The following is a 27,288-nucleotide window of genomic DNA, read 5'->3' as shown; positions in this document are numbered from 1 at the left end:
TCAATCAGAGGCAGATGAGTCGCCGAATTTTTTGGGATGATATCAAGGAATGTTGGCACTTGTCTATCTCAGCCTATATCCTTTTGAGCCTGGGAAAGATATGACTTCAAAGTGCTGCGGCCAAGTCGGGTCTGCGAGAACAGGAAGATGATTGTAAAAAAAAGCCTCGGAAGAAAGTACTCCGACTCGTCCTTGTTTATTCATGTCGTGTGTCCTCCCCAAGTGTCGCATCCCGTGCTTGGCGGCATTTGACGTTGCCCCGCCACGCAGGCTGAACTCCGCACATGCGGGAACGGAGAGTTGAAGAAACAGTTGCGCACACATCTGGGATTCTTGCCGTGGTGGGGGTCATTGGTGACCAGTGCAGTGACATCTAGATGTTGAAGCCCCCACAGAGCTGATATCAAAACCACTCTAATCACTTCTACCAGACCTCAGAATCGAGACACCCTACCGCCCCCACGAACGGGTACGATGATGGTGATGCGACATTGAACGCGGCGAGCCGAGATGAATTGCCTCAGGTTCTTTAAAGGACCAGACAAGATACAGTAGCTAGGATGCTGCTTGGGTCCTTAGACCAGGATCGGACTGTATAGGCCCTTGAAGAAAATGCGATGCATGTCGAAACTCGGGATGCTCTATGTCCTAGATCCGATGCCAAAGCGAGCCCTTGCCATAGGCGTAAGCAATCCTCCCCAGCAGGGGGCCCTTATACTAACTAGTGGGCTCAATTTTAAACCCCTTGGGCTGTTGCTGCCGTTAGATTCGGGCCTTTCGAAGCTGTTGGATGCGAGCCCCTTAGGCTGCTGCTGCTGCTGTTGAATTTGAAACTTTTTGGCCGGGTTGATTGAAGTTAAAGAAGGATAGCTACAGCTATTAAACTTCCTGGAGCTTCTTTTTATTTCTCCTCCGGGGGAACCGCAATCGGCAAGCGTGGGGATTGGTATCATGCAGCCTGTTCGTGAACAAAAAGCCGGCAACATCCCCCATGGCTTTGTCACGTATGAGCCATTCACATGGTAACTAATTTTCAGTAGCAGTCGTCGCTTCCTGACGACTCGCTCACATTCCTCCCCGCAACCCTACATAAAGGCAAGGCTTGCAGTGAGGAAAAATGGCAGCGAATGCTACCGGGTGCAAGTCAAGTGTCCTTGGCTTGCAGGTTTGGCATCTGCAGCCGCGGAAAGCACGTAAACGTGTGCTTTCGAGCGGAAACAGGAGAGTCCATCTATTCAAAAATCAAAGTCAGCACATGCCTGCCCATTGGCGGTTTCGTTGGTGTAAAAATCCAGAGACATGTCACTATCCACGTTAGTAAACCATGACAAGGGCAGCAGCCAAACACGAATAAATTTCAGCCCATGAACAAGGGTTGTCCAGAGTCATAATCCGCAAGACCGGGTAGCCAGTCAAGCAGAGCCAAGTCGGCGCTACTCCGCATCGTTATAATACATGATCCGGTTCTATTCGCTATTCCGCCATATATGTGCCCCATCCCTTGCGGGGGACGTATAGTATGCTCGCAAAGTGAGTCATGATGTTCCTGAACGCCGATTCAACCAGTATCTTGTGTATCGGTATAATGCTGATAATGGCTTTTTTTTAGTCAGAACAAGGACCGATATTCTGTTCATGTACATGTTTTATGTATTCTCGTTGTCGGCGGAAGGAGGAATAGTCTCCCTTTAAAATGGCCTCGAGAACACCACCCTTTTCAGGATTAAGCGCAATCTCCTTCATTCGGTCTCGCAAGGTAGAGTATGCGTCCGCAAAACGCGCCACTATCGAGTTCGTATTCGATGATCCACCGGAGATATCGTTGCTAGAATTATTGGGATCAATAATGGACAACCGATCTCGATTCCTGTAATTCAAGGTCGCAACATCCGACTAAGGCGAAAATTAGCAACCGGAGCAAAGTTCCGAGCATAACCACCAAGCCATGATGGTTTTTTTGTTGAAAGCTGGGGTGAAGTGCACATAGTACTCACCTTTCGAATATACCCAACTGGTTTCGTGAGCGATATTGCATTCGTCTCGTATTGGAACTGGCGACCGTAGAGCTCAAAAAACTCAAGCAGCATTTCTCCCAGATGGTGTTCCGGAATCAGGCTCCTGCTCTGAACATGAGGCATCATCTGTAGCATGCTCACAACCAGGCAAATGACTGAAAACCCGCCTATTCCCCCATTGACCGGCTCATTCAGACCACGCATTAACAAAAAATGCTTGATCACAGTGACGAGTATAGGCATGGCAGGATATTGCTTCTTCCAGGACAGGAAAGTATCAACAGCAGTTACGCCACCCAAGTTCTCAAACGAGACATCCACCTTCAGTCCCGTGAGCCTGTCTACAAACTTCACCAGTGGTATTCGAGCATGTGCAATGACCTCGATAGAATCGCTGTCTGCAACCTTCTGCATGACAAGAAACTTTTGGAACTTATACAACCAATTCTTGGCACTGAGATAAGTGGGCGGCCCGCCGCGCATGTAGCTAGCTGAACAGACAACAAGGTCCATATCCGCCGTGGGGAGATATAGGCCGGACATGAAAGAGCCGAAAGCATGCACTTGTGCGGAGGCAAAGTTTCGTGCATCTCGTCTCATAGCTTTGCAAAGATTTTCGACAAGATTGTCTCGAATTCTCTGTTCAAACGCTCGCGGCCGCACATAATCGTAGAAGTCGAGGATTTCCTTGTGTAACCTGCGTTGGAATGGTCAGCTCCATTGGTCAACCCACGGGTAGGCTCGAAATTGCCTCACGTACCGAAACGCCATGTTACGTGTAGCGGAATGGTCTATCGTTTGCCACGGACAGGGATCCTCGTTCTTCTTTGGGAGCCACGTTGGTGTGACGCTACCTTTTGAAGGCTTCGTACTGGCTTTCTTGAGCTGTCCATAGTCTGGGTAGTCTGGGGGCTTGATTTCATCATCTGCAGTTCGCTTCCGAGATCCAAGCGGGCCTGAGTGATCTGGGACCGGAAGGCCATTGCGCCTGTTTCTGTCATCCGGGTGCTTGTGGTTAAACGAAGCTGGGGCGGGAGGGGGTAAGGGTGGCGGAGGCTCTGAGGGTGGAGGCGGTATTTCTGCCACGCTGTCGTCATCGTCATCCTCCTCCTCTTCTTCATCCTCGGTAGTATCGAATGATAGGAAGTCTTCAGCTTCGGTTGATACCTTGGCCTTGGCGGCACCCTCTACCCTGGCTTTTCGAATTAGTTTGACTACATCGCGCTTCTTGCGCGTCGAGTCATCTGGACAAGGCATGGCCGTATAGGGATCCGGGTTGGACCACTTGGGGACCGAGTTCGCTTCTTCGGATGCGTCATTCGTGCGCGCGCGTTTCCTGGAGGGTCCTTCTGAATCCGATGCTGAGGAAATGTCCATTTCCAATTCGTCATCGTCTGATAGCTCGTCCAGGTCGCGGAATTTGGCTCCGCCTTCTCCATCGTCAACACGCTCTTCGGGGAGGTTCAAGGTTGCGCCGGAAATGAGAGCCCGCTCGGAGGGGTGAGGCGGTTGCCAGCGTCTACCGGGTTTTCTCGGAGGGCCGCGTCGATCTCGTCGTGGGCCTTTATTATTATATTGGTGACCGTTGGGCGGAAGATCCGGTATACCCGCAGGTTTGTTGAACCTGAAAGTAAAGTCTCCTTGTGGCACGGGTGGCCGGTAAGAATCCGACGAACGATAGTCATTGCTTCGGTGATTATATTGTCCATTACGATCATCCCCCCCGCGGGTCCCCGGCCTCCATGTATCGGAACGTGGAGGCGGCCTGTCGTAAGAACTTGAAGACGGCGCGAATCTTGGAGGCGACGGGCGACGGATTCCGTCTCGAGGACGGTCCCTATCGTCGTTGCGCCTCGCTTTCTTATTTCTCATGCTGCCTTATTTTTCAGCCAGTGGTGCAGGATATGCGCTGCAAGATGAGTGCAGCTGAGGCTGACCGCTGAAAAAGGGTGAGTTAGCAAGGTCAAGTTGATTGAAGGCCTGAATCAATCTGGTGCGCGTCGGAAGATTTGATGGAAAATGTGCGGCGCGATAAAACGGTAACTTTAGTGGGGCGTTTTGGCGCGCCTGTGCCTGCCCAATGACTAAGACAACCGCCCAATCGCACCAGATAACATATGTCGATGCGGGTCTCAGCATCAGCGAGGCGGCAAATGGCATGCGTGCTGAGCAAAACTACTCGAGGTTCCCCATTGTGACCGTGATCCAGCATGAACAAATACCCCCAGGCTCGGATAGGCCTGAGCCGCATCTATCCTGTCAATAACTTATGTTGTTACATATGTCCGTCTCTAGACATGTCTGGTATTCCCAGATCAGTTGATCCCCGGAGGCACCACTAATGGCTTCAAATGTCACATCCCCCGCCTGCCAGGGAAAAGATAACGTTGGAGCTTGACGCCCTGCAACTGGGCTGAGCCACAACAGTGCCTCGTCATGGCATCTCAGCGCCGCTCAGCTGACATGGAGGTCACATAGACTCAGTTGTTAGTTAGTAGCTGCTCAGTGGCCATTCAGAATTTCAGAGGTCCCGCCAGCGCCACCACTTCCAATGTGACTCGCGGTTCTTTTCAAGTCGAATATCGCGAGTTCTCGACGTCAGCAGAGACTACATTATTGCTCATCGAAACCCCAAAAACGTTAACTTTTTTTTTTTCGTTTTATACTAAACCAAGAATTAACCTGGCCTTCCAACGGCGCAAGGTCCCCCAAGTCCCATTTGATCATCGTTTCTGCTCCGGAATCCTCACAGACAACCCACCAGAGTCTGGGGAACATACGAAACAATGGGTCACACATCAGAACCAGACAGCGGGATGAAAAGGGCCGCCGAGGTGTCGGAGGCCATGTTATCGGTACCAGGATACGCGGATGACTCCATGTTCTTTACCGTCCGCTACGGACACAAAGCCAAGGTAGTACTTTGGAATCCCCTTGCATCACCAGCTGTCCATAACAGCCTAGGGACTGCTAGAAAGTGATGGCATTGACGATATCTCTAGGAGACGCTGAGGAAGTGCGATTATGACGAGTTGATGGAAACCCTGAACAAAATGACAGCGTTATGGGTAAAGAGTGGAGGAGGCGGTGCCAAGCCAGAACCCGGCGCCGAGGAACGACATGCCCAAATCATGGAGCTGCGGAGGCATTGCTTGGAGATTATCAAGGACTTCCCCGACCTCGTCCGAGACTTTGACCGATTCCACGCCAGCTCCAAGGCTGCCCTGTCAGCAGTCATGCGATCCAACACCTAGGTGGTTTCGCACCACGCCGCGCATGGTACGTTGGATTCATGTCACTTTGGTATTGAGCGATTCTTTGATGGCTACTTGAGAATGTCCAAGGTAGGATTTGTATTATTATAAAGATTCAGGGTAGACTGTGAAAGTCTGTAATTTCCCATCAAGTCCCAGTGCAGCTTGTCACTGCGATATTACGAAAATAGAGTCTACATAAGTTACCGTCTAGCCCAATGTCACACAAAACGCCGCCCAAGTCGCAAAAACAAGAAACCCCCGATTGGTTCTTATAGAATCAATGAAGCCATGACGACGGCAATGCCCATGGCCAACCATGAGTTTTGCGTGGTGGTCAACGCAGCGCCGGCGGTAGGCCCGGTGGTATGGGAAGAAGTCGGGACAGGAGGACGTCCGGTGCCTCCAGTGCCTCCGGTGCCTCCGGTGCCGCCAGCGCCGCCAGTGCCGCCAGTGCCGCCAGTGCCAGTAGGCAGGATGCCGCTCGAGTTGCCCGAAGGAACTGGTGATCCCGAAGCGGTTGAAAGAATTGGAAAAGGAACGGACGTGCCAGAGATGGTCACTGCGGTCCCGTTGTCCTCGGGAACGGTTTCAGTAAACAGAGGCGGCGAGACAACAGTAGCGGTGAACTGAGACTCAGAGGTGACGATCGGAAGCTCAGTGGTGATCAGAGGCTCAGTGGCAATAGACATGGCCTGAGTGAACGCAGAAGCTGCCAGAATGGCAGACAAGGTAGCGGTGGTTCGCATGTTGAGGGTTTAAAGTAAGGTCTTGCAAGGCCTCGGAAGTTGTCTGATGCTCTGGTTGCGCGTATAAGTGCAAAGACCAGGCAAAACGACGAACGAGTCTGGTGCTTTTGCTTGAGATAGATGTGTATAGCTAGGAGAGAGATGCCAATCCAGCTCGAGCAGTGCGAGGCCTTTTACTTATAGCCCATACCGGGCATAGCGGCCAGCCCAAGAGGTTGGCGAGCAGATGTGCAAAGTTGCGGCTTATCACGGCAGCAAGCACGCGTCACCCCACCATTACAGATATTTTCGTGTCGCTATTCTTAGACGGGCAATGGGCAATTGGACGTTGGTGTTGCCACCGGAGGCTGTGGTATCAAGCCTTGGTGGGTACCGGTGGTGTTGCGTAATCGCCCGTTGCGCTGTGCAGAAAAGGCCAACTGGTAGCCACAATGAGTGGCGCACCGCCACAATTTGCGGCTGTCTCTGCGCCGGGAGGCCGCTAAACCGCTAGAGTTGGCGAAGGCGCTAGAAGCCAGGCCCTGGCAGTAGCGAGTGACTCCAGTGAGTGCGGACAAAGTTTTCCCTTCTTGTCGTCAATGAGTCAAGGAATGCCAATCTGGACCTTTCTGGTCTGTCTGATTTCCTAAAAAAAAAAACAGGTTTCGGCTGGTGTATTCCCTGAAAGTCCTTGGAGTTGCTTGTTATTGACTGAACCTTGGAGCGCGCATCACAATGGCTGTGCTAGAATATCCGAGGTTGGCCTTTCTTTCTCACTTTCGTAATGCCTGCACACACTGTCGCTTATCCGGCACTTCAATGAGTAAACAGGTGCAGATCGATCGGTACGTCATCAGCAGACTTAGCCATCCCCAGCCTCTCTCGCAACCCGTCAAAGATGCATCCGACAGCCATGATTGGGTTGAGAGTCGGGTTGTGCCATGCAACTAACTAATAAATCGGACTTGGCTGAAATCTGTCGTCGTCAATTGTATTTTTGGAGCAACCGGCTTCGTCGCTGCGCGCAGAACCAGCCTCTTGGCGACGTCAAGCTTATCCTACCTCCTCCACGTACGCTTAGCTGTTCAGCTATGCTCAGCTGAGTGGGCAGCAATCCGTTTCGTGTGAAGGCTGGGACAGTGCTTTCCCAAATTCAGCGCTCTCATCAGGATTGGGTCAAGGCTCTCTCGTGACGCTCACTCATTCTGTCAATGATTCAGTTTTGCTGCTGTTATGCAACAGTCACGCCACGGTTGAGGGCTCACTGCCTCTGCGGCGTGACTTGTAAACGTATGACTGCTGCGTGTTTAGTTCCCCAAAATAATACTCCGCAAGTTGCTGTGCATTGAGGCGGTAAATGTTCGTTACAATGAATTCGGCCCATGTACGGAGTATGGGAACCCAAGATACCGCGTAATGATGATCATGTTCCAATGACGCCGCCTCAAACAGCTTCACACATGACTGGTGCAATCACCAGAAATTGCCAGTACACGCACTCCCGAGTCCCTACTATCACGACTATCACTCAATTGGTGTTCTGGGCCACAACGCCAACGCTGAGTGATCATACTGATCCGCTCGGTTTTATTTTCCACCTTAAATCCAAGGCACCCATCACCCCTGAACCCTGGCCTGAGGCTCGGGAAACATCCAAGCCACATGTGCACGCTAGGCGAAACGCAGGGCACAAGCTGTCCTGACAAGCTACTGGCCAGCAGCACTGGCCAGCTTGCCCGATCGCAGCAACACCAAGCATCTAATACGACGACAAAACTCCTTCGTCGAGTTGCCCTTCCATCGCCGCCCGGTTCCATACATCTCCCACGACATCGCCCTACTGTCGACCTCCACCATGTCCAACTATTACGGCGGGCAGCCGAATAACCCGCAATACGGCGCGCCAGGAGCAGGCGGTGGCGCCCAAAACCTTCAGTTCTACCCATCGTCATACTCGCCCGCCGTGTCGGGTGCTGCAACCCCTCAACAGGCATCATATGGCTACGGCGCCGGCGCATCCGGGAGCTTCGAGTCCGGCGCACAAGCTGGCTTCTCGTCGGCGGGCTTCGGCGGCCCAGGCGTATCAGGCCGAATGGGCGAGCACGGCGGCCTGCGGACGGGATGGCTGGCCGCCTTCTCGACAGAGGGATACGACGGCGAGCCCCCGTTGCTGGAGGAGCTGGGGGTGAACTTTGGGCATATACAGATGAAGGTATGTCGCGGCCGGCCGGGCGGCTTCCAGAGCTGCTGCTGACAAGTGTTTCCAGACGCTAGCAGTCTTGAACCCCTTTAGACACATTGATCAGCACATCATGGACGATTCTGATCTTGCCGGGCCGATCCTGTTTTTCCTCTTGTTCGGCACCATTCTGCTGCTCTCTGGCAAGGTGCACTTTGGGTACATCTACGGCCTCGCGCTGCTCGGGTCAACGTCGCTACACATGATCTTGTCGCTCATGTCACCGACCGAGCCGCCGTCATCCGAGTCATATCACCCTCAGTACAATGACCCGTCGTCGCCCCCTCAACACCAGCAGGGCGGCCATTTCTCTGCAACTCTCACCTTTCCCAGGTCAGCGTCGGTTCTGGGGTACTGTCTTCTCCCGCTCGTCGTCACCAGCCTTTTCGGAATCGTCATGCCGATGGACACGCCCCTCGGCATTGTTTTGAGCACTGCCGCCATCATGTGGTGTACGTACAGCGCCAGCGGTATGTTCTGTGCTGTTGGAAGAATGAAGGGCATGAGGGGTCTGGTTGCGTACCCCCTGGCCCTGTTCTACGTCGGTTTCGGCATTATGGGAATCTTCAGCAGCAGAGGCAGTGGGTCGTTGGCCAATGCAGCTGCTAAAATAAACGCTTGAAAGGGGGAAACACGTGGTAGGCACATTTTGCATGATACGGACGGAGTCATATTGGGTGTGGCGAACCAAAATAAAGGGCCGGGGTTGGGAACGTCGGCTAGGGCCAGAATCACATTTTGATGGCTGGAATTAGCAAGCATTTATCAATGCAATGGGGGGGGGTTGTACTATATTGCCTGGTGCGGCCCTGATTATGATAACGACAGTGTCAGAAGGATAGGGAGCTGATAGTTCAAGGTCTGGTATACATATAAACATAGTAGGCAAGGACAAGATAATTTCACAAAGCATACAAGCATTGTCTTGCCCAAGGCATTACATAGTTGCGTGTATTATGACCGAAAGCCGAATAGGGAGCCAAGTATTAGGTTTTAATCATGTAGCACAATAAAGGGTCTTGGTCACAGCAGGGTGTTTGCTTGTCTCGTGATGTAGCTACGAATATTGCAGTATTCAGCATATGCTATGATATTTGTTGCCGTATACTGTGTATCTACTGCTGAGGGGCCTTGATTGAACCACATAATGGCAAGACAGCATGTATCCAACCTGGAATGTCACAAAGTGCGCAAGAGTAGCATCTTATTATCGTGTTATTCTATCAATAATGTCGTATACGACAGTTCTCTTAAACGAGTAATGGACAACTCCCTATACCAGATGCAAAGTCTGTCTTCAATTCGTCCTCCTCCACCCCGTGCCTCAGTCCGGAACGCCATCTGACCAGCCGCTAGTTTATCCTTGGCGAATGCATAATAGAAAAGTAAAAGTACAATGGATTATCATCAACGATGGTGGTGGCCATGCAAACGTTTACTTTCGTGTGGTGAAGTCAATTTCAAGCGCTGGGTTGAAGCCACCGTCGCGTGCCTTTTCGCAAGTACATCCATCTAGAACGGCGTCAGCATAGATTCAACCCAGGGATTATGTTTTTCCATTTCTTTATGAATTGGGAGAGAGGCATACCAGCCGGTCTTGAGCCACAGGCACATGTTGCACCAGAAATAGCAGCGTTCTCGGTAGATGCGCGGTCGCAAGTGCAATCGCCGGCAGGTCTGGCTCGGCATGAGCATCGAGGCCCCTCGACCTTGTTCTCTAATGAGGCCTTGTCGCAGGTGCAGTGAAGGGCTGACTGCTTGCCGCAAGAGCAGGTGGCTTTCTGGGCTGGATTGCATCACGTCAGTTCCCATTGCACTGATGAAGCATATTCACGAGGTACTCGACGACATACCACAGGCGCAGACGGCACCGTCCTTGGCGCAGCAGGTGGAAGCCTTGGCGACAGTCATGTTGGTTCAGGGTAAAGGCAAAAAAAATCGAGGTTGGTTAGGGATAATGCGTGGTTTTCACAGCTTGACGTGGTTGAAATTGTTTTGGTATGAAAGTTGTGCAGTTCCAAGAATGAAGCCAAGGGACGATCTCTTTATAGATTCAGTAGAGCAGTGATGTCAGTGAGTGGTACGACCCAACCTGACGGGACGGTCATCATAATAGATGGGAAGTGATTGGTTGCTTACCAGTAGATTGGGTAAGCCGGCCAATCAGAGCGGATATATTTACAAGCATCTGGTGAGCAACCGGCAATGCCGCCACGTTACCTTGGACTGAAGTGGATCAATTGAGGCTCGTTCCTGCCTCTGGCGTGACACGGCGCAGATGCATCTCAGCATTACATTCGCCCTCATAAAGCCGGGTTTGCAAGGCAAGGAAGTCCACAAATGGTCTATAGGAAACGCGAGCGACGACAGTGGCTGGACGGTTGAATTCGCATTGGGCGTGCCCTGCAGCTAGGATACCGCCCTGTTGACTCGGTAGGATCTCTCACGCTTGAACATTCGAATTCGGGCACATCTCACTTGCAGTTTCCTGCAGTTACGAGCTGCCTAGGCCATATCGTCTGCCATCTAATCGTATATATACGCATTTGAGAGTCTTTCATAGCGAGGCGGCATCAGCACGAGTTTTGAGCAGAAGCCATGCCAGTCAGCCAATCAGAGCAAGTTTTATGCTTGGTTCTTGCCTGACCGAGAAAACACCAGACCCTTTGGGCTGAAGAGTTGTCTACTCTATCCAAGGCTAAGGGCAGAAAGAGAGCAAACGCGCGACAACTGGGGTGAGATGAATTCAAGTTGCACACACCCAATGGCGACCGCTAGAGCTGTGCCGGCGAAACTAAAGAGGACAATAGGATTCTTCATGACTTTTGTCAGAGAGGATGGGACGTGATAATGCTAGAGCAGGACGCTCAAAGTTCATCTACAACTTGGCTCATCTTACGCTTCAGCTCGGGGGACCAATACCAAGCGCCTAGTCAACTCAGGCTACAAATCATTTGGGCCAAGGGAAACGATCCATGACCATAGGACACCCGCTATGGTTGGGGTATGTGACAAATTACAAGGGACATATTTACCCGGATTAGTATGTATGCCTGGCTGCAACGTAAAGGAGCAGGATGCCACATGCCAACACACCTTGCTGTCCCCAGACAGCCTATCAGTGCGGGCGAAAACGCGGGGAAACCAGGTGCCGACTAAAATTACCGATTGGTTCCGATCTGGCGTGGCACGGAGTAGTCTGCGCGCATAGTACTCCGTACATACCTAGGTACATATGCATCAGGCTTGGCCAGCCATGAAGGCTCAATTAGTAGTGCCACAGGGGTGCTGAGCACGGAGCCAAGCTACCGCAAACAGAAGAGACCCAAGAAACCTATCGAATCTCGACGGCGCTCATCCACTGGAACTGGAGACATCGGTAGCCATTCCGCAGTGCTTTACAGCTGCTCTTGTTTACACCGCCGATGATGACGAGTCACGACGACGACGACGACGACAACGACGATGTCGATCGACCGGCCCACTTGGGGCTGGACTGTGTTGTGCCTCCATTCATTAACTACTTCTACAAGTCCTTTGTCGCGGAACGTAACGCCAGACGGGATAGAGGCGGGACGGATTGGCGTCTTCGGGCCTGTCTCTGAAGGACGACGTTGACCCGTCATCCGTGTCCATAAAGTGTCTTGGTGATCAACCCTAGAGGTTAAAACAGACCAGCTCATGTCTCAAAAACATCATCTCAGCCGGCGGGATGGCGCAGAAGAAGGAAGACCGCTAGTCATCCTGCCGCGTCCGACGCCAAGGCCGCAGGATCACCCTCGCTTCCTCATTTGAGGGCCATTGCTTTCGGAAGCAGATACATCTTTCCGATGGACTTGATCGACACACATTGTACTACATACAGTCTTTTCCCCGCGTAAAACCACCCTTGTCTAGTTCCGAACACTTAATTTGGTGGAGCAGACGATCCTGGTTCACAGGGAACTATACGGAGTACTACCAACTTGTTATCGATGGTGTGCCTCCAGAGTCAGCAAGAGCCTGATGGCGAATAACCGTCTGGACTTTACTCTTCTGGCCAGATCAAAGCTCTCCCTGCAACAGCAAATCGCAAAACCTTGTTCTACAGCTCTGGCTTGTCGGAACTCCACCCGAACCCCGAGCCTAACTGACAATATGAGGCTTTATCTGGGCCGTAACCGTTGCCGTGTCTCTTCTTTTTGAAGGTTACTTGGCGGACAAGGTTCCCGAAACATTTGAAATGTGTAGAACTTGGCGGTTGATGATCTGAACTCATCCATTCATATTTCGACAGTCGCCCCCGTCTCCGGCCATCTCGCCTGAACACTCATCCCACAGATGGAATTTGCTTTGCACCTGAACAACACTTGTCCATAGACGCATTCCTCTGTGTGGGTATAGTACCTGCTGTTGAACGAGCTTGTTGTTTCCTCAACGTCTTAGTCCACCCGCTAGGACAATGGCCACCGAAAAGCCCAACGACCACGCCGGGCATATAGAGACAACCATGTCCGGGTATGACAGCCAGGGCGCGGATAGAGACCAAGGCCTCAGTTCTGCGACGTCTGAAAAGGCCGCGGAGCGTGGCGAGGTTGCAACAAATGAGTAAGTTTTCCGCCGCATTGACAGAGGCAGTTACGCAACGGCCGCACAGAAGCTTTTCGCTGGGAACGGCCTCCGTGGTGGATGGTTCTGACGTATAAAGCAGATATGGAGAATCAATGATTCTGTTCGACCCGGTTGCTGAAAGGAAGCTTCGGCTAAAGATTGATTTATATATTATTCCGACCGTGGCCGTCCTGTACCTCTTTTGCTTCATTGATCGAACAAACATGGGTATGTGTTTGCAAAAAGACACCAGTGACAGAGTAACAGCTATGATGCTGGGGTCAAGGGCCCTACTACATCAAAAATTGAATAAGAATTTAGGCTTGATACCTGGGCAAAAGAAGCTGATTTTGTTGTATAGGCAACGCAAAAATTGCAGGGCTAGAGGCCGAACTCGGATTTACCGGTTACAACTACAACGAAATCATATCAATTTTCTACATATCGTATATTCTTTTTGAAATCCCCGCCAATCTTCTCTGCAAATACATGGGGCCGGGGTGGTTTCTTCCGCTTGCTACTGTGCTGTTCGGTATAGCTTCAGTTGCCACGGCATACGTCCACAACTTCGCCCAAATGGCAGGCGTGCGGTTCCTCCTGGGTGTCTTTGAAGCCGGCATGCTGCCAGGCTGCGCATACTATCTGTCAAGGTGGTATCGCAGGTCAGAGCTTGCATTCCGCTTGGCGCTTTATATCATCATGGCCCCCCTTGCCGGCGCGTTTGGCGGGCTTCTTGCCTCGGCGATCCTGAATCTGGACAGCTTTGCCAACTTGCACAGGTGGCGCATGATATTTGCTATTGAGGGCATCATCACCATTGGTCTGGGCCTCGTTGCGCTCTTCACCCTCACGGACCGACCGGAGACGGCACGCTGGCTTACACCGGAAGAGAAAGAAATGGCTACGGCTCGTGTCAAGTCGGAGCGGGTTGGCCAGACGGCCGTGTTGGATAAAATTGCCACGAAGAAGCTCGTTCGCGGAATCCTCAGCCCCGTCACCCTGAGCACATCATTCATCTTTCTTCTCAACAACATCACCGTACAAAGCTTCGCCTTCTTTCTCCCGACTATCGTCAGGACGATTTACGGATCAAAGAGTACCATTCAGCAGCAGTTACTAACCGCGCCGCCGTACCTCGTAGGGGCCGTGTTCATGATTCCCTTCCCCCTGTTAAGCTGGCGAATGGACCGGAGACAAATCTTCATCACGCTATCGGCCCCATTGGTCATGGTCGGGTATTGCATGTTCCTCGGATCCACGGCGTCGTCTGTCCGGTACGCAGCAACGTTTATCATCGCCATGTCAACCTTTACCAATGGAGCCATGTGCAGTGCCCAGGTGTCTGCGAATGTTGTCAGCGACACGGCCCGAAGCTCAGCCATCGGAGCTAACGTGATGTTTGGAAATATTGGAGGGCTGCTTAGCAGCTGGGCCTTCCTACCGTGGGACGCCCCGAATTATCACATCGGCAACGGGCTGAATCTGGCTGCCGCGGGCACGATTTTTATTGTCGCGTTGCTGACACACTTGTGGATGAAGTCCGATAACAAGAAACGCGCGACGCGCGATGCTGATGAGGAACTCAGAGGTCTGTCACAAGAGGAAATCGAGGATTTGGACTGGAAACATCCAGCCTTCCGGTGGAAGCCTTGAAACGGGACTGAATGCGTATCAAGGATCGATACTGGTGGTGTACTTGATATGTATTTTTTCGTATTTAGAAATGGCATTAGCTCGCCTCTCAATTCAACGAGTACAAAGACAACACTCTTGCCAAAGAAAAAAAAACATCCATGCATATGTCATGCTACCTCGGGGTTGCACCTTCCAGATCACGGCATCGGCATTCGGGTTATCCGCGCGAGTGGGGTCGACGTCGGAATAAGCTCAATAGCCTCACGAGTCACCTTCATGGCAATCAACATCGGAGCATCTTGCATTTAAAAGCAAAGCGGCGGGATCCCTTGTAGTCCATCTTGAAAAGGACAGAGATTCTGCCTTAACTGAGCGAGGCCTACACAAACCTAGATTGCTGGTCGTCCATCCGCTCAACATATTACAGCGACATCTGCAAGACTGCAACCATGGCTCCGGCTCCAATCCCAACAATCATCATCATCGGGTAAAGTAGCATCATGGGACCAGCGAAGCGCCTGCCAAGCTAACAAGGCACATCTAGCGCCGGCGTCATCGGTCTCTCGACTGCCGTAAACTTGCAGCAAACATTGAAAGAGACCATGGGCCCCGATCTACCCCAGATTCTCCTGGTGGCCCGAGAATGGCCGGGTTCAATTCCAGGAGCCCCCCATCAACACTCAGTTGATTACGCCTCCATGTGGGCGGGCGCCCATGTTCGTCCCATCCCGGCGACAACGTCCCAGCTGCAAGAAGAAGCAAAGTGGCTCAAGCGGACAGTCGCAGAATTTGATCGGCTGGCTGCCGAGGAGCCAGCGTCGGGAGTGACCAGGACACTCGGCGTGGAGTATCTCGAAGCTCCCGATCAAGCCTACCAACAGCAGGAAGCAGCGAGCTTCAAAAAGGAAACCGGGCTTCCGGGATTCAAGAAATACGCAAAGCCCGAGCTACCTGAAGGCGTTGCGCTTGGGTACGAGTACGAAACGTTTTGCATCAACTCACCAGTGTACTGCGAAACCTTGTTGCGGAAATTCGTGCTCCGCGGCGGCAAGACCATGCAGAAGGACCTGAGAAGCGAGTGGGAGGCATTCAGCCTGGCGGACAACGTAGCGTTTGTAATAAATGCAAGCGGCGCCGGCTTTGGGGACCCGACATGTTTCCCAACAAGAGGTATGGGCCTCCCCTGAACGTTCGGAGCATGACGACGATGTACACTGATACTTGCAAATCTTTTCATAGGCCAAACTGTTGTGACTGATCTGGTTGATGTGCAAAAAACCGTCACCAGACAATACAAAGATGGTAGCTGGAGCTTCTTGATCCCTAGGTTCTTCAATGGCGGCACTATTGTTGGCGGGACGAAAGAGCCGGATGATTGGCGACACGCGCCGTGTGTGCCAACCCGGAAGAGACTATTGGAAGAGGGACTGAAACTAGAGCCGCTATCCCACGGAGATGACAAAATCACCCCCAGAAAGACGATGAAAGAGGTTGGTGTCATTTCAGACATTGTAGGAAGACGCCCCACGCGTCATGGAGGAATGAGAATAGAGATCGAAGAGCGACGGATTCCTCACCCAAATAAGGACATGAACTGTTCTGTGATTCATGCATATGGTGCCGGCGGCCGTGGATATGAGATCAGCTGGGGTGTTGCGAATGAGGTCCTTACCTTGGCATCACCTCTTTTGGCCAGGTTATAAGCGGATTACATGTAACTGATTGGAAAAAAGGAGCGTTTTGGGGAGATTATTCATGTAGGGGAATGATACGGCCATGACCAGTATTTTCACAAGAATGTTTTACAATCTTCATCTTCGCCGCTCCGTCTCGATGAGCATTACGGCCAAGCCTTCTTCCCGTGCACCCAAGCCCCATGAACTCTACAAAGCTCATCTCCGAATGGAGATTTTACGAGTCCAGAGTGTAGGAACTCATGACCAACTTGTGTCTATAAGTGACTAGTTTATCATTTACAAACAACTCATACGTGAAGTCGCGGCCCCGGGGCGAAGCAAACTTGTTTGGTGTGGCGCAGGATGTCCTCGATGCTATTTTATGAATCGCCGGCTAGATGGCGATGGATTGGATGTAGTAGTTGATGAAATCTGCGTCCAAGAGATGCGGAAATATTGAGTGAATTTAGGTATTGGGCCTGCCGAGGCGTGGCAGCTAAAATAGTCGATCGCATCTTCAGCCATATCGAGTGTTGATGATGTTTGCGCTTTACGAGTTCAAAAGATTGACTCATAAAAGCACTATTTAGTCCAAAAGTATGATTTATCCATTAAAGATTGGATAGTTTCCTAGTTTCCACTGCTTCGTAGACGTCTTGTTTCTTACCTCAGAGTTACCCCAAGCCCCAGGATCCGATGAGCCGACATACAATGGCGTCCCCGTGTTTTAGCTCTACAAATATAGACATGTAACCCGATGCAACTGGCCGCATTAGCTGTGCAGGGTTCCATACAGATCATCACTAACAAAGCCATGCGGCCAGCCGGTTGCAAACTGCGTCCACACAGTCTGAAGCCTCTTCGGCTCGACAGAGGTATCGCTCGCCAGAAACCGCAGGGATTCGCATAAACTGGAAGCTGCGTGAAAGAAATGAAGCCATCACCGGGCCGCGGTCGAAACTTGGACGACTCGGGGCTCGAAGACGGCACTGCCGCCTCGGCAACAAGAGACCGGTCCACGTCTCCTAGATATGCTGCCCGATACATGGCCCGCATTGCTCGCAGTGTATGAAGCCACTGGCTCGCGGCAGTCCAATGACCTTCCCACAGCGACATGATTTGCAATACTGTATCGAAGCCCCTTTCGGCGTCTTGAACAAGTGTCGCGGTGCCATACTGTGCGTCGTTTGAGTATTGGATCCAGAGATGTCGTTCAAAGAATATGTCGAAACAGGTTTGCATAGCCTTTCGGTCCGGAAGTCGAACGGATGCCACTCACTACATTGTCCGCCGTCAATGGCAAGGTATCATACCCCTTATCAGAACCATTCTCTTCCGACTGAGCAAGGCCTTCGAAAACAGGGCCTGGCCATGCAAGTGTATCCCGCGAGATGCGCAATGGCGACAGCTTGGGCGGCCTCCATCGCACTTTGTCTTCCTCCGTCGGCTACGTGCCGGTAACACGAACCAAGTCAGCCATAGAGCCCACGGAGCTATGATTCAGTTTGGTTGATGTACCAAGTCACACATGCCTGCGGAGTCCTATGACGTGGATGTGAGCTCTGCTCATCCATTGTGACCCGAGGAATATGGGTTGGTTGCAGTGTCGGATGGGGAATCGGCAACGTCGGGAGAAGAAGCGGTTGCAACATCTGGTTGTGTCCGACGAGACCATCGGGATTGCCGACCCCGCAAAATACCTAGGTAGATATGCTTAGATGTATTGCGCCAATGAATTTGCAAACTAAATAAGTACATAGTAGTACCTAGTCGTTAGTTATCTCCGATCCTGGTTTGGTTTGGACTGTTGGGTTGACATGCAGGGATAGCGCCGATAAACCTGGGGAAAGCAGAGTCCATTTTTCAAATAGCATTACGTTTTGAGTCTCGTGGTTGTAATTATCCGCGCCGTACTTTGAATTGAATCCCGTATTTTTCCTTATCAAATTTGAAGTCTTCGCCATCGACGCAATGTCTCAATGTGACCAGTTAGTTGACAGGCATATAACATCCGCATTTTGGAGCAAAGGAAGAAAACACCATCGACTTGGCCACTTGTATCGAAGAACCTTTTTTACCTACATAGGCTGTGACAACAAAGCCATATCGACCACAGCTGGGACTGCAGTAGTTGAAACCGGCTAAAAAAGCAGCTTCTGGACAAGGCTATAGATGCCTTCAGATTCCAGAACACATCTAAACCGGCTTTCGATCACGCTTGTCAAATTTTGAGTAAAGTCGTGTAGCGACCACCTAGGGCTTTGTGTAACACGCAGGACTGTCGGACTGCATCTGCAAAGCAATCGGATATCAATGCGTACAGAGTCTCCCTTGCACCTTGCGGCATTTGCAGGTTGGAGGCATTAAAAAAAAGAAAAAAAACCTTCGCTGCTATGCCACAGCAAAATATGCACCATGGACCACGCGACAAAGTTACTCGAGCTTCCCATTTGGAGCGCTGGTTCTTATCCCGAGGACGGCAGTCCCTCCGAGCACATTCGAATTTCTTATAAGCGAGCAACAAGTATTGTCCAACACGTAGGAATGACAACCAAGGACATTGTGACACTCAGTCCCAAATTCCGCGACTTCCACACAAACTGTAAGTAAAACATGCCAGGCGCACGAGCCAGCAGAAAAGCTAGCTACCGTTAACGTAGTACAGTCCTCGGGACGGCTGACAGTGCCGTCGCGACGATTCTCAGCACCCACTGGAACCTCTGCATGGGAACCATCGCCGCATATGCCGAGGACCATCCGGGTTCGTCTTACACGCGTCAGGTCCTCCTGGAGCTCCAGGAGTTTCGGTCCGTTGGCGAATTCATGCTGACCGAGGTTGCTCGTGGCTCCGATGCGAGTAATCTGGAAACTACCGCCACTTACAACCACGACGGATCCTTTGATTTGCACACCCCAAACCCAATGGCAGCAAAGTCTATGCCTCCGACCTCCCCGGAGGCTGGGATGCCCCGGATTGCGGTTGTCTTTGCGCAACTCGTTGTGAATGGAGAGCGCAGAGGAATCCGTCCTTTTATCGTGCGTCTTTGCGACGCTGACAAGATGGCTCCAGGGATACGTTCACGCCTATTGCCCCGTAGAAATGGCCCAAAATACGTTGATCATTGCATCACCATGTTTAATCATGTCCGGCTGGAGCCGGCGGCGCTGCTGGGAACTTTGAACGCCGCCACGGACCTACGCGGAGAAGTTTCCCGCCAAGTACATCGCCTGACAGTCGGGGCATTGTGTTTGGCCATGGGCTCTATTCCCATCCTTAGAGTTACAGCCTTCGTGTTGGGGAGATACGGCCAACGTCAGCACGCAGCAGGTCCAAAGTTGGGCGAGAAAGTGCCCAAGGCGTGCTTTGCTTCACAGCATGGCCCTGCCTTGGTAGCATTGACATTGTCATCCGTTCTAGAAGCCTACGCAGCAACAGTTTGGGAGGAATTTTGCTGGGAAGAGCAGCCCCAGCTTCGCGATGGCCTTGCCTGTATCTTTAAGACGGCCGCAACCATTGATGGCCAGTCCATCTTGACAGAGATGACTGACAGGTGCGGTTGGCAGGGCTTGTATACGCACAACCAGATTACAGAGCTGGCGTCTTCGTTTCGTGGAAATTTGATTGCCGAGGGTGATTTTTCACTTGTGTGTAGTCGTAAGTATAGCATGAAAGTGCAATTGGCGCCTGGTTGAATGTCGGACTGCGCAACATGCTAAGGCAGACGGTAAATAGGACTTGTTTCGGAGCTTCTTCTTGGGCGACAAAGCATACCAAAAGCCAGGAACCCGACATCACTGCTTGCTAAACATGAGTACGGCGTCTGGAAGGAAGCAGCATGTCAAGCAAAGGCCATTTTGAGCACAGACGGTAGCAATCGTGACGACGTATTCAACGCAATGCTTCTTCCGCGATGTCGAAAGCTGGTCCTTGCTATCGGGCACAGGATGGCATACGAAGCCGCCGTGGACTCGAGTAGGGTGACAATCGAAATGCTTCGGCTCTATGAAGCAACTTGCATGTTGGAGGATCCAGGATGGTATGTTGAGAATACCAAATTCACGTCATCCAAGCTGGACGAGCACCACACCATGGCTGTGCGTGCGCTTCTCCCTAGTTTGGACAGGTTGCTTGATGAAAGCGGTGCGGCGGCTTGGGTTACATCACCGATAGTGACTGAAGAACGATGGATGGACTTTGTCGGGAAGCTCCCTGAATTCAGCTCAGATGGCTGCAACGGCAAAGGCAGAAGCCGCGTATGGAACAGCACCAATCATGCCAGTATGTCCGAATCAAACGTTGGGGACTCGGGGGATCCTGATGAATACTTGGAGTTGGAAAAGTTGAGGGCTTCCCAGCCGGTATCCAACCTCGCTTCTAGGAATTGCAATTGTCTGTAAAGGTGGACGGTGGTTTCGTGTGATATAAACGTCTGGTCATATACAAACAATCAAGGGTCGTGGGCTGCGTTGCCAAAGAGCAGTTGTTTACCAAAGATGTAAGCGTTAAAGGAACGGGCGGTATGAACACGACCAAAACTAATAGAAGGTTACAATGTTGAACCGAGAATTGAAAACGGCACAAGACCTCTGTACTTAAGTACGTAGGACCGCAGGTGCCATTGCCTTTGTTGGGTGGATGCTCCTTCCTACTTTACTTATTGATCAATTCTGCTGGCGGCGCTTTTGCCCACCAGACGGTACATATGTACGGTACGGGCAGTTTAGTTCGCCGATAGTTGCCCTTCTGGGTTAGGTCATCGGGCGGAATAGAGAAATGAATGATAGAGTCTATTCTCTAATCTTGTACACTTGAATCGTTTTCCATGATATCAATCAATAACCCCAAACCCAGGCGGGGCAATTCTTGACCAAATCACTAATCAGAAAGCCGTCTCACTGGAAACAGACACGAGAAACATAGCTGAACCCGGTGTGGCTCGGTTCGCACTCTCGCCTTCTATCCGTAAGCTCAACTGCGCATAATTTCCTAGGCCTCCTTTGCTGGCTCCTTAGGGCACTGCGCAGGTTTTTTGCTTTTAATGCGTGCGTCGTTAATGCATTCCTTGAGTTTAGCTGGCTCAATTATGCCGCCCTGTAAACACTTATCTGCGTAGCGTTTACAGTCTTCTTGCCGCAGCAAAAGGCCGCCACGGCTGCTGTAAACCAACTGATCGCGAGGACAGGCCTCTTCTGCTAGCTTCCCGACCTCCTTTGTTACGTCCTCCTTGCCCTGCGTGCTCGCAGGGGGACCTGCAGCTGGGGCGGCGATTGAGGCGGTCGCGAAAGCAGCGACGAGGAGAAGAGGATACTGCATTGCGATGGCAGGATTTAAGTAAGAATAACAATTGACTTAGGACAACAGATGATAACAACAAAATTGCTAAACGGCTTTTGTTGAGGAGCTATCAAGTTTTTGCTGGGTTTTGGATTTGGGGTTGGACTTGGAAGGAATAGCAGAGAAAGGCTTTCTATTTATCGAATTTTGACCTCGTCTGTTTACAACTATCTTGCGAGGCGAAAATGCATGCCTGTTATGCACAATGCTAGGTGTGCATGACTGTACGTATCAATTGACTAGCATGAATTGAACGGGACAAATTTCGGCGTCTCAGGTAGATTATTATATTAAGGAATTGCTACACGGGTGACTTTTACCACTTGCGATTGGTCACATTGTCTCTGTTAAACGCTGGATTCTGCCACTTCAGCCGCAAGTATCTGGGCCATTTTAACCTTTCTTCTGTAGCAACTCCCTTATATTAATGCCATAGTTGTTACTCCGCGCAGGAGCGAAGAACAGGTAATCTGCCGAAACATGAACTGCTATACAAGGGCATAATACCAGGAAATCCATGTAGCCCAAGTCATAATGCTTTAGATAATAAATTAACTATCTATGCTCTGACTCGTGATGCACCGCAAGAATAAAGTAGGATTACGTGAAAGCCACTCCACTGGCATAAATTCTACTCGTGCCACGTCCTAGTGGCACCTTTTCGGGAGCGAGAATGGCGTCATGCCTCGCAATGCAACGAGGATATAGATAAAATAATAGTAGCTCAGGCTGTTCATCTGATACTATGGACCTAATATCATGTCTTCTAGGCCCTCATTGTCTGACGCAGATGCTACGCGAGTTGGAGTACTCGGCAGAAATCCGTATCAGGCCTTCCAGGTTGCATTGGAAGGCACGATCCAGGTGGCCGCCAAGATACTTCCACCCCCCTACCCCATAGCCGACTTTTCGTAACAACTTTTCATCTCCATATTGACTCAATTGGGAAACATCAAAAGCAAAACATGGTCAACCTCATCTTGGCCAAACAGCTATTGCACCGTGTCGACTTGCCTTTGTCTTGCGTTCTACCATTCTCCCCGTTCTCATCACAACCAGCAGCAACCATGTGCGCGGCAGACACCAATGGCTCATTACCTCGTCCATCTTCTCAGCAGAGGTTGCCATGCCAGTCAGCCCAGGACCATCTCTCAGATTTCGGCGTCGAATACATTGAACTCACCTCCCCGTTCGCCTCGGAGCAGTCAAGAATCGACTGTGAGACCATTTGCAAGCTCAGGCTCAAGTCCAAGATCCTGACTCGTATGCCAATGCATATCCTGCGTCTCTTTTCGCCATGTCCACTCGCCAACATCCGCCTTTGGACGTGCCATGTAATTTAGAAGACGCCAAGGCCGCGGTAGCCACAGGCGTAGACGGAGTCCATCTCGTCCTCGGAACCTCAAGGAATAGAGGTCCGATTCTCATCCGAGGACTCGTTCCGCTCCGATCTAGTCGGCCTGCTCTCACTATACAAGGCCGTTGACGCAATTGGCGTGGATCAAGTCCGTGTTGCTGATACAGTTGGATGTTGATACAGTTGGATGTGCTACCCCTAGACAAGTGTTTAAGCTGGTGCGTACGCTTCGTGGAGTTGTCAATTGCGATATTGAAACCCATTTGTGAGCCATCTCTCTTCGCATGATGCTTGATGGCTTCTACTCACCCACGAACAGCCCCATGACACTGGGTGTGCTATCGTTGATGCGTACGCAGCGCTGTAAGTTCCTCTCCAACCATGAAATTCTTGTATGCCTGTATCATATGATGACACTGGACAGCGAGGCTGGTGCAACCCACATCGACACGTCTGTTCTGTACGCTTCCCACCGAGTTGCTGCCCCGTTATGATTTCGAAGCCATTTACTGACGGTGATGTAGGGCTGGAATGCCATCAAGTCTCGCTCTGAGCAACTTGGTCTGAGCATGTCTGACGACCAATACAAGATTCTAACTGCCAAGATTAAGCAAATGGCTGATACCAGACCTCTTGCAATCGATGACACAGACTCAATCATCAGAGCCCACCATCATGAACTGGAAAACGGCAAGGATCGAGTGATTGAAGACTAATATATTTACTTGCCGTGAAATATACACTATATTATACATGAGCAGCAAACTCGCCCCTTTCCGCCCTTGCCTAGAGACCTGGCCGCCAATGTCTAAACTACCAAACAAACTGTGACCCCTCGAGTAGTTGATATGAGGGCGTAGAAACATACCCGGATATACGCAAGTATACACAAGCATACGCAACTCGTGGGATGACATGAAACGGTCCCATACAAGCGTGAAATCGGTCTGTAGCTGCATATACTTATACTCCCAATCGCTGACTGCCGTTTGTTCTCATCGTCGGCTCACCTTCATCTCAACTCATCATTGCTTTGCACGCAAACACCTCCAGCATTCAAGCAAGGCACCTGCACCCAATGCCATCCTACCTCCCATCTCCAACCTCACTCCCCGGCCCGGTGTTGATTCTCTTCAAGCCGCCCCAACTCCCCATCTTCTCAACAGCATGTTTCAAAACCCAGTATTTCATCTCTTGTCTAAACTATATCTGTTAATTGATTGCCAGACTTCACAATCCATCATGAGACGTAAAATCGTCAAAGGGCCCCAAACACCCCTCCCTTCCCTACCAACCCCCCCAAACAAAACGCAAGCCGACTCTCAAGAACCGCCTGAACCTCTCAAACCACCCGCAAATTGCCCCCTCTGGCAAAAAGTCAAATACACAATGGACAAGGAAGACTTCTTCCGGCAGAAATCCAAATCCGCCGAAATCCAAATCAAGCGGCTCAACCGAGAAGTCGACTCCCTCAAAACCCAACTTCAGCGCAAGACCAAAACCATAGACGCACAAGAACGCAGGCTAGACACCCTCGCAGACGCCCTCAAGGAGGCCGAGCAGCGCACCGAGTCCAGCAAGCACCTCAACCAGAAACTACAAAACAGCCAGCACGAGTCGAAGCGGTACCGGACCGCGCTGGCCGCCGCGTTCAAGCTCATCGACGACTTGAAGGACAAGACGACTATTGCCGAGCTTCTCGCGCAGACGGACCAGCAGCTCTTGGGCGGCGCGCCGAAGCAAGAACCTGACACAACTGCTGCAGCGTCCCCCGAGGACAGCAGCGACGAGTACTACATCCGGAAGCCTGTTACGAGGAAGTACCCCGAAGGTGGTATCGCCACGCCGCGTAGGCCCGTGAAGCGCGAGCGCGAGGGGGACTGGTCAAGTGAAGACAGCGATGAACGGCCGCTGGCAAAGGCAAGGAAGCTTGACGATAGGATCCTTCGCAACATTACGCCGGATGAATAGCGACCCATGGCGTGGATTCTCGTGATACCGTGTCAAGACTGAGGTTAGAGGTTAGGTTTGAGGGGTTACTTTGCTAGTTGGAAGCCTTGACGGCTTAATCAAGTTTCATGAAAGACAGGGTTTACGAAGCATTAAAGCGTTCATCTTCGGCATATACAAGCGGCAGGAACCACGGCGGCAAATCAGCAGTCAAAACAGGCGACGAGAAATGTACCATAGAGTTGCGAATCTGTGCTGGTAATCGAAAACATTAGCCGGGCAGCCGGGCCTTTTGAGAAACCAGAATACAAATGAAAATCACCAAACCCAACCAGTCGCTTGCTTACAAGTTTTCCATTATAACAAGAATGGTTGTGCTAAACGTCTCGAGGCTCCCTTGAAAGAAAATCTTGATACCCCCGCCAAGTTGCTGCCGTGAACGCCATTCTCCTCCAATTAATCCATGCCCGTGTACGTGAAATCCTGAAATCCTGCCTCACCCTGCACGGCTACCCCACCCCCCAAAGAATCTGTATGATCGAGTCTACTGCTGCCGCTGCCCTACTAAGCCGGAGCTCGCAGCACTCTCTCCAACTTTGACCTCGTCATCGGGCACCCCTACAGCAACACTGCCTGCAGCACTGGTAACGCTTTGCGAGGTCAAACCACGTTCGCGCTCTGGTCGTTGGGGAATAAGGCTATCACGAGGACCGGCAATGCTAACACCGCCCGAGGGAGCAATGCTGACGCTGGCTGTGGTACTGACACTGTCGCTTCGAGGGCGTGCAACGTCGGTTGATCGTCGAGTCTGAACCATTCTTTCCAAGTCTCTAATGCGTCTCTTTAGTGTTTCATTTTCCTTCTTGGCCGATTCGAGCTCGTTTCTATAAAATGCAGTTTCTTCATATCTCATGGTTGCGGGCATAAGGCCTGGACTCATTTGGTCCGTGAGGCTTCCGCTGCCAGGGGTAGCGGCGACTGAACTCATAACAACGGACGGCGCGTGCGGAACTCGCTGGCTGTGGAAGTAACTCGATGGATCCAATGCACTTTGCTGAGGACCAGGGGAGTTGGTACGGCTGATTCGTGAGTGCGAGCTTTGTCGAGAGAGCGGGATAGACTGTGCTGGTCGTGGCACGGGGTGTCTGGCCTCGTACGAAGACGCAAGCTGCTGCAAGCCGTGATTCTGGGAAGCAGACGACGAATTGCGGTGGTGTCGACGAGCGGTGGGGATGGTAAAGCCCGAACCGGAGAGGAGAGAGGATTCGGTAATGGGGTCGTGAGCTGAGGCCGAGGCAGACGTTGAGGATGCGTTGGAAACCACGGACGCATTTTGAGCAGCCCGGAGGAGGGAAAGTTCACGCGTCAATCGGTTCACCTAGAGAAAACAAATTAGACCACAATCACGCCAGGGTCGGGCGAATCCTTGGACGAGACGCACTACTGCCTCCTGCTCCTTCTCGAGCTGCATATGCAACTCGGACGCGGTCAACGGGCGTGGGTGCCTCAGCGGTCCTGGGCCAGGCCCAACAGACGAATCACCGGATAGCGGCGGCAGTTGAGATTGTAAGGGCTGGGCAGCGATGAGCTGAGGCGAAGCGGACGACGAGGCTCCATGAGGCTGGCTCAAGCTGGCACTACGGCTGTGAGAATGGCTCACGGCATTCTGGTTCGACGGCAGAATATTGATGGACGAGGACTGGGACGGCGACGACACCATGGGATGCGAGAGTGGAGGAGCCATTTGGTGCGACGACTGTTGACGAGAGAGAGCGAGCGAATGCGGCGACGGAGGGACAGAGTTGAGATCGGGCATGGCTTGAAGAGAGCCAGATGCCAACCCTCGGGCAAGAGCACGAGTATAATCAGAAGGAGAGGCAACGACGAGTCCGGTGGGTTGGACCTGGCCGCCTCTTGTCTTGCTCAGTCGCAGAGAATGAGAAAAGCAGAGATTTCCACAAAGACAGGGCTGAGAATGAATGAAGAGCAAGAAGAGGTTTTTTTTTGTTTTTTGTTTTTAGAAAAAAGAGAGCCGTGTAAAGAAAGGGAGACGCACGACGTCGTGGTGTGGTGTGTTGGCTGCGTCGTGTCCCGTGTGTCAAGACGAATCGAACGTGCACAAGGACAACGGGTTGTGGTATTCACTGAGAAAGACCAGTTGACGCAAGTGGGGCCGCTTTCATGTCAATGTTCCAATGTTGGGCCAAGCATTCGGCGCATGCGCCTCCAAGGCCCTGTGCGGAGCGGTTGCACCCACTGCCGCCTCAAGCTAATCTTTAGTTAGATGCCATCCGGTCTCAAGGGCGCTGCGGCTGGCACAAGTGCAGCTGACGGACCTTTGTCGACTGATGACATTGAGCTAGGTGTAAGTAGTCGATTGACTTGACATAAGCTTGCATGTGGTGCTAAGGACATTAGACTGACGACGCCGAAAGGTGATGTCGCCTGGCGGTGCCTGCCCGCTGTGGGGCTCCACGGCCTTTGACCAGACATGGACTCGATTGATTGA

At 51.6% G+C, this 27,288-nt stretch overlaps 12 protein-coding genes across 12 annotated transcripts; 7 read left to right on the top strand and 5 right to left on the bottom strand.

Moving 5' to 3' along the window:
- Nucleotides 1-1,605: 1,605 nt before the first annotated feature.
- On the bottom strand, nt 1,606-3,887 carry TENT4B (Terminal nucleotidyltransferase 4B; the record flags this gene model as incomplete). Its single annotated transcript, XM_014691863.1, has 3 exons — nt 1,606-1,893; nt 1,995-2,712; nt 2,776-3,887. The coding sequence occupies 3 exons, from the start codon at nt 3,885-3,887 to the stop codon at nt 1,606-1,608; spliced, it is 2,118 nt and encodes a 705-aa protein (XP_014547349.1).
- Nucleotides 3,888-4,801: 914 nt separating this feature from the next.
- G6M90_00g039980 (uncharacterized protein) lies at nt 4,802-5,269 on the top strand (the record flags this gene model as incomplete). The annotated part of the gene is made up of 2 exons (XM_014691862.1): nt 4,802-4,930; nt 5,018-5,269. The coding sequence occupies 2 exons, from the start codon at nt 4,802-4,804 to the stop codon at nt 5,267-5,269; spliced, it is 381 nt and encodes a 126-aa protein (XP_014547348.1).
- Nucleotides 5,270-5,541: 272 nt separating this feature from the next.
- G6M90_00g039970 (uncharacterized protein) lies at nt 5,542-6,018 on the bottom strand (the record flags this gene model as incomplete). Its single annotated transcript, XM_014691861.1, has 1 exon — nt 5,542-6,018. The coding sequence occupies one exon, from the start codon at nt 6,016-6,018 to the stop codon at nt 5,542-5,544; it is 477 nt and encodes a 158-aa protein (XP_014547347.1).
- Nucleotides 6,019-7,852: 1,834 nt separating this feature from the next.
- Nucleotides 7,853-8,858, top strand: yip1 (Protein transport protein yip1; the record flags this gene model as incomplete). The annotated part of the gene is made up of 2 exons (XM_014691860.1): nt 7,853-8,209; nt 8,265-8,858. 2 exons carry the CDS (start codon nt 7,853-7,855, stop codon nt 8,856-8,858), a joined length of 951 nt encoding a protein of 316 aa, XP_014547346.1.
- Nucleotides 8,859-9,671: 813 nt separating this feature from the next.
- G6M90_00g039950 (uncharacterized protein) lies at nt 9,672-10,147 on the bottom strand (the record flags this gene model as incomplete). The annotated part of the gene is made up of 3 exons (XM_014691859.1): nt 9,672-9,748; nt 9,825-10,022; nt 10,090-10,147. 3 exons carry the CDS (start codon nt 10,145-10,147, stop codon nt 9,672-9,674), a joined length of 333 nt encoding a protein of 110 aa, XP_014547345.1.
- Nucleotides 10,148-12,677: 2,530 nt separating this feature from the next.
- TNA1_0 (High-affinity nicotinic acid transporter) lies at nt 12,678-14,479 on the top strand (the record flags this gene model as incomplete). Its single annotated transcript, XM_066130263.1, has 3 exons — nt 12,678-12,823; nt 12,927-13,054; nt 13,188-14,479. The coding sequence occupies 3 exons, from the start codon at nt 12,678-12,680 to the stop codon at nt 14,477-14,479; spliced, it is 1,566 nt and encodes a 521-aa protein (XP_065986479.1).
- A 431-nt stretch (nt 14,480-14,910) lies between these two features.
- Nucleotides 14,911-16,164, top strand: dao1_0 (D-amino-acid oxidase; the record flags this gene model as incomplete). Its single annotated transcript, XM_014691857.1, has 3 exons — nt 14,911-14,948; nt 15,006-15,631; nt 15,701-16,164. The coding sequence occupies 3 exons, from the start codon at nt 14,911-14,913 to the stop codon at nt 16,162-16,164; spliced, it is 1,128 nt and encodes a 375-aa protein (XP_014547343.1).
- A 2,388-nt stretch (nt 16,165-18,552) lies between these two features.
- On the top strand, nt 18,553-20,535 carry POX1 (Acyl-coenzyme A oxidase 1; the record flags this gene model as incomplete). The annotated part of the gene is made up of 3 exons (XM_014691856.1): nt 18,553-18,739; nt 18,803-19,792; nt 19,871-20,535. 3 exons carry the CDS (start codon nt 18,553-18,555, stop codon nt 20,533-20,535), a joined length of 1,842 nt encoding a protein of 613 aa, XP_014547342.1.
- Nucleotides 20,536-21,124: 589 nt separating this feature from the next.
- On the bottom strand, nt 21,125-21,451 carry G6M90_00g039910 (uncharacterized protein; the record flags this gene model as incomplete). The annotated part of the gene is made up of 1 exon (XM_014691855.1): nt 21,125-21,451. One exon carries the CDS (start codon nt 21,449-21,451, stop codon nt 21,125-21,127), a length of 327 nt encoding a protein of 108 aa, XP_014547341.1.
- Nucleotides 21,452-23,223: 1,772 nt separating this feature from the next.
- lys1_1 (Homocitrate synthase) lies at nt 23,224-23,545 on the top strand (the record flags this gene model as incomplete). The annotated part of the gene is made up of 2 exons (XM_066130262.1): nt 23,224-23,289; nt 23,354-23,545. 2 exons carry the CDS (start codon nt 23,224-23,226, stop codon nt 23,543-23,545), a joined length of 258 nt encoding a protein of 85 aa, XP_065986450.1.
- Nucleotides 23,546-24,218: 673 nt separating this feature from the next.
- On the top strand, nt 24,219-24,800 carry G6M90_00g039890 (uncharacterized protein; the record flags this gene model as incomplete). Its single annotated transcript, XM_014691854.1, has 1 exon — nt 24,219-24,800. The coding sequence occupies one exon, from the start codon at nt 24,219-24,221 to the stop codon at nt 24,798-24,800; it is 582 nt and encodes a 193-aa protein (XP_014547340.1).
- A 523-nt stretch (nt 24,801-25,323) lies between these two features.
- G6M90_00g039880 (uncharacterized protein) lies at nt 25,324-26,595 on the bottom strand (the record flags this gene model as incomplete). The annotated part of the gene is made up of 2 exons (XM_014691853.1): nt 25,324-26,157; nt 26,221-26,595. 2 exons carry the CDS (start codon nt 26,593-26,595, stop codon nt 25,324-25,326), a joined length of 1,209 nt encoding a protein of 402 aa, XP_014547339.1.
- Between the last annotated feature and the right edge of the window lie 693 nt (nt 26,596-27,288).

The sequence above is a fragment of the Metarhizium brunneum genome, chromosome 2, assembly GCF_013426205.1.
Source record: "Metarhizium brunneum chromosome 2, complete sequence".
Taxonomy (NCBI): Eukaryota; Fungi; Ascomycota; class Sordariomycetes; order Hypocreales; family Clavicipitaceae; genus Metarhizium; species Metarhizium brunneum.
This window is presented reverse-complemented; position numbering and strand designations above follow the sequence as displayed.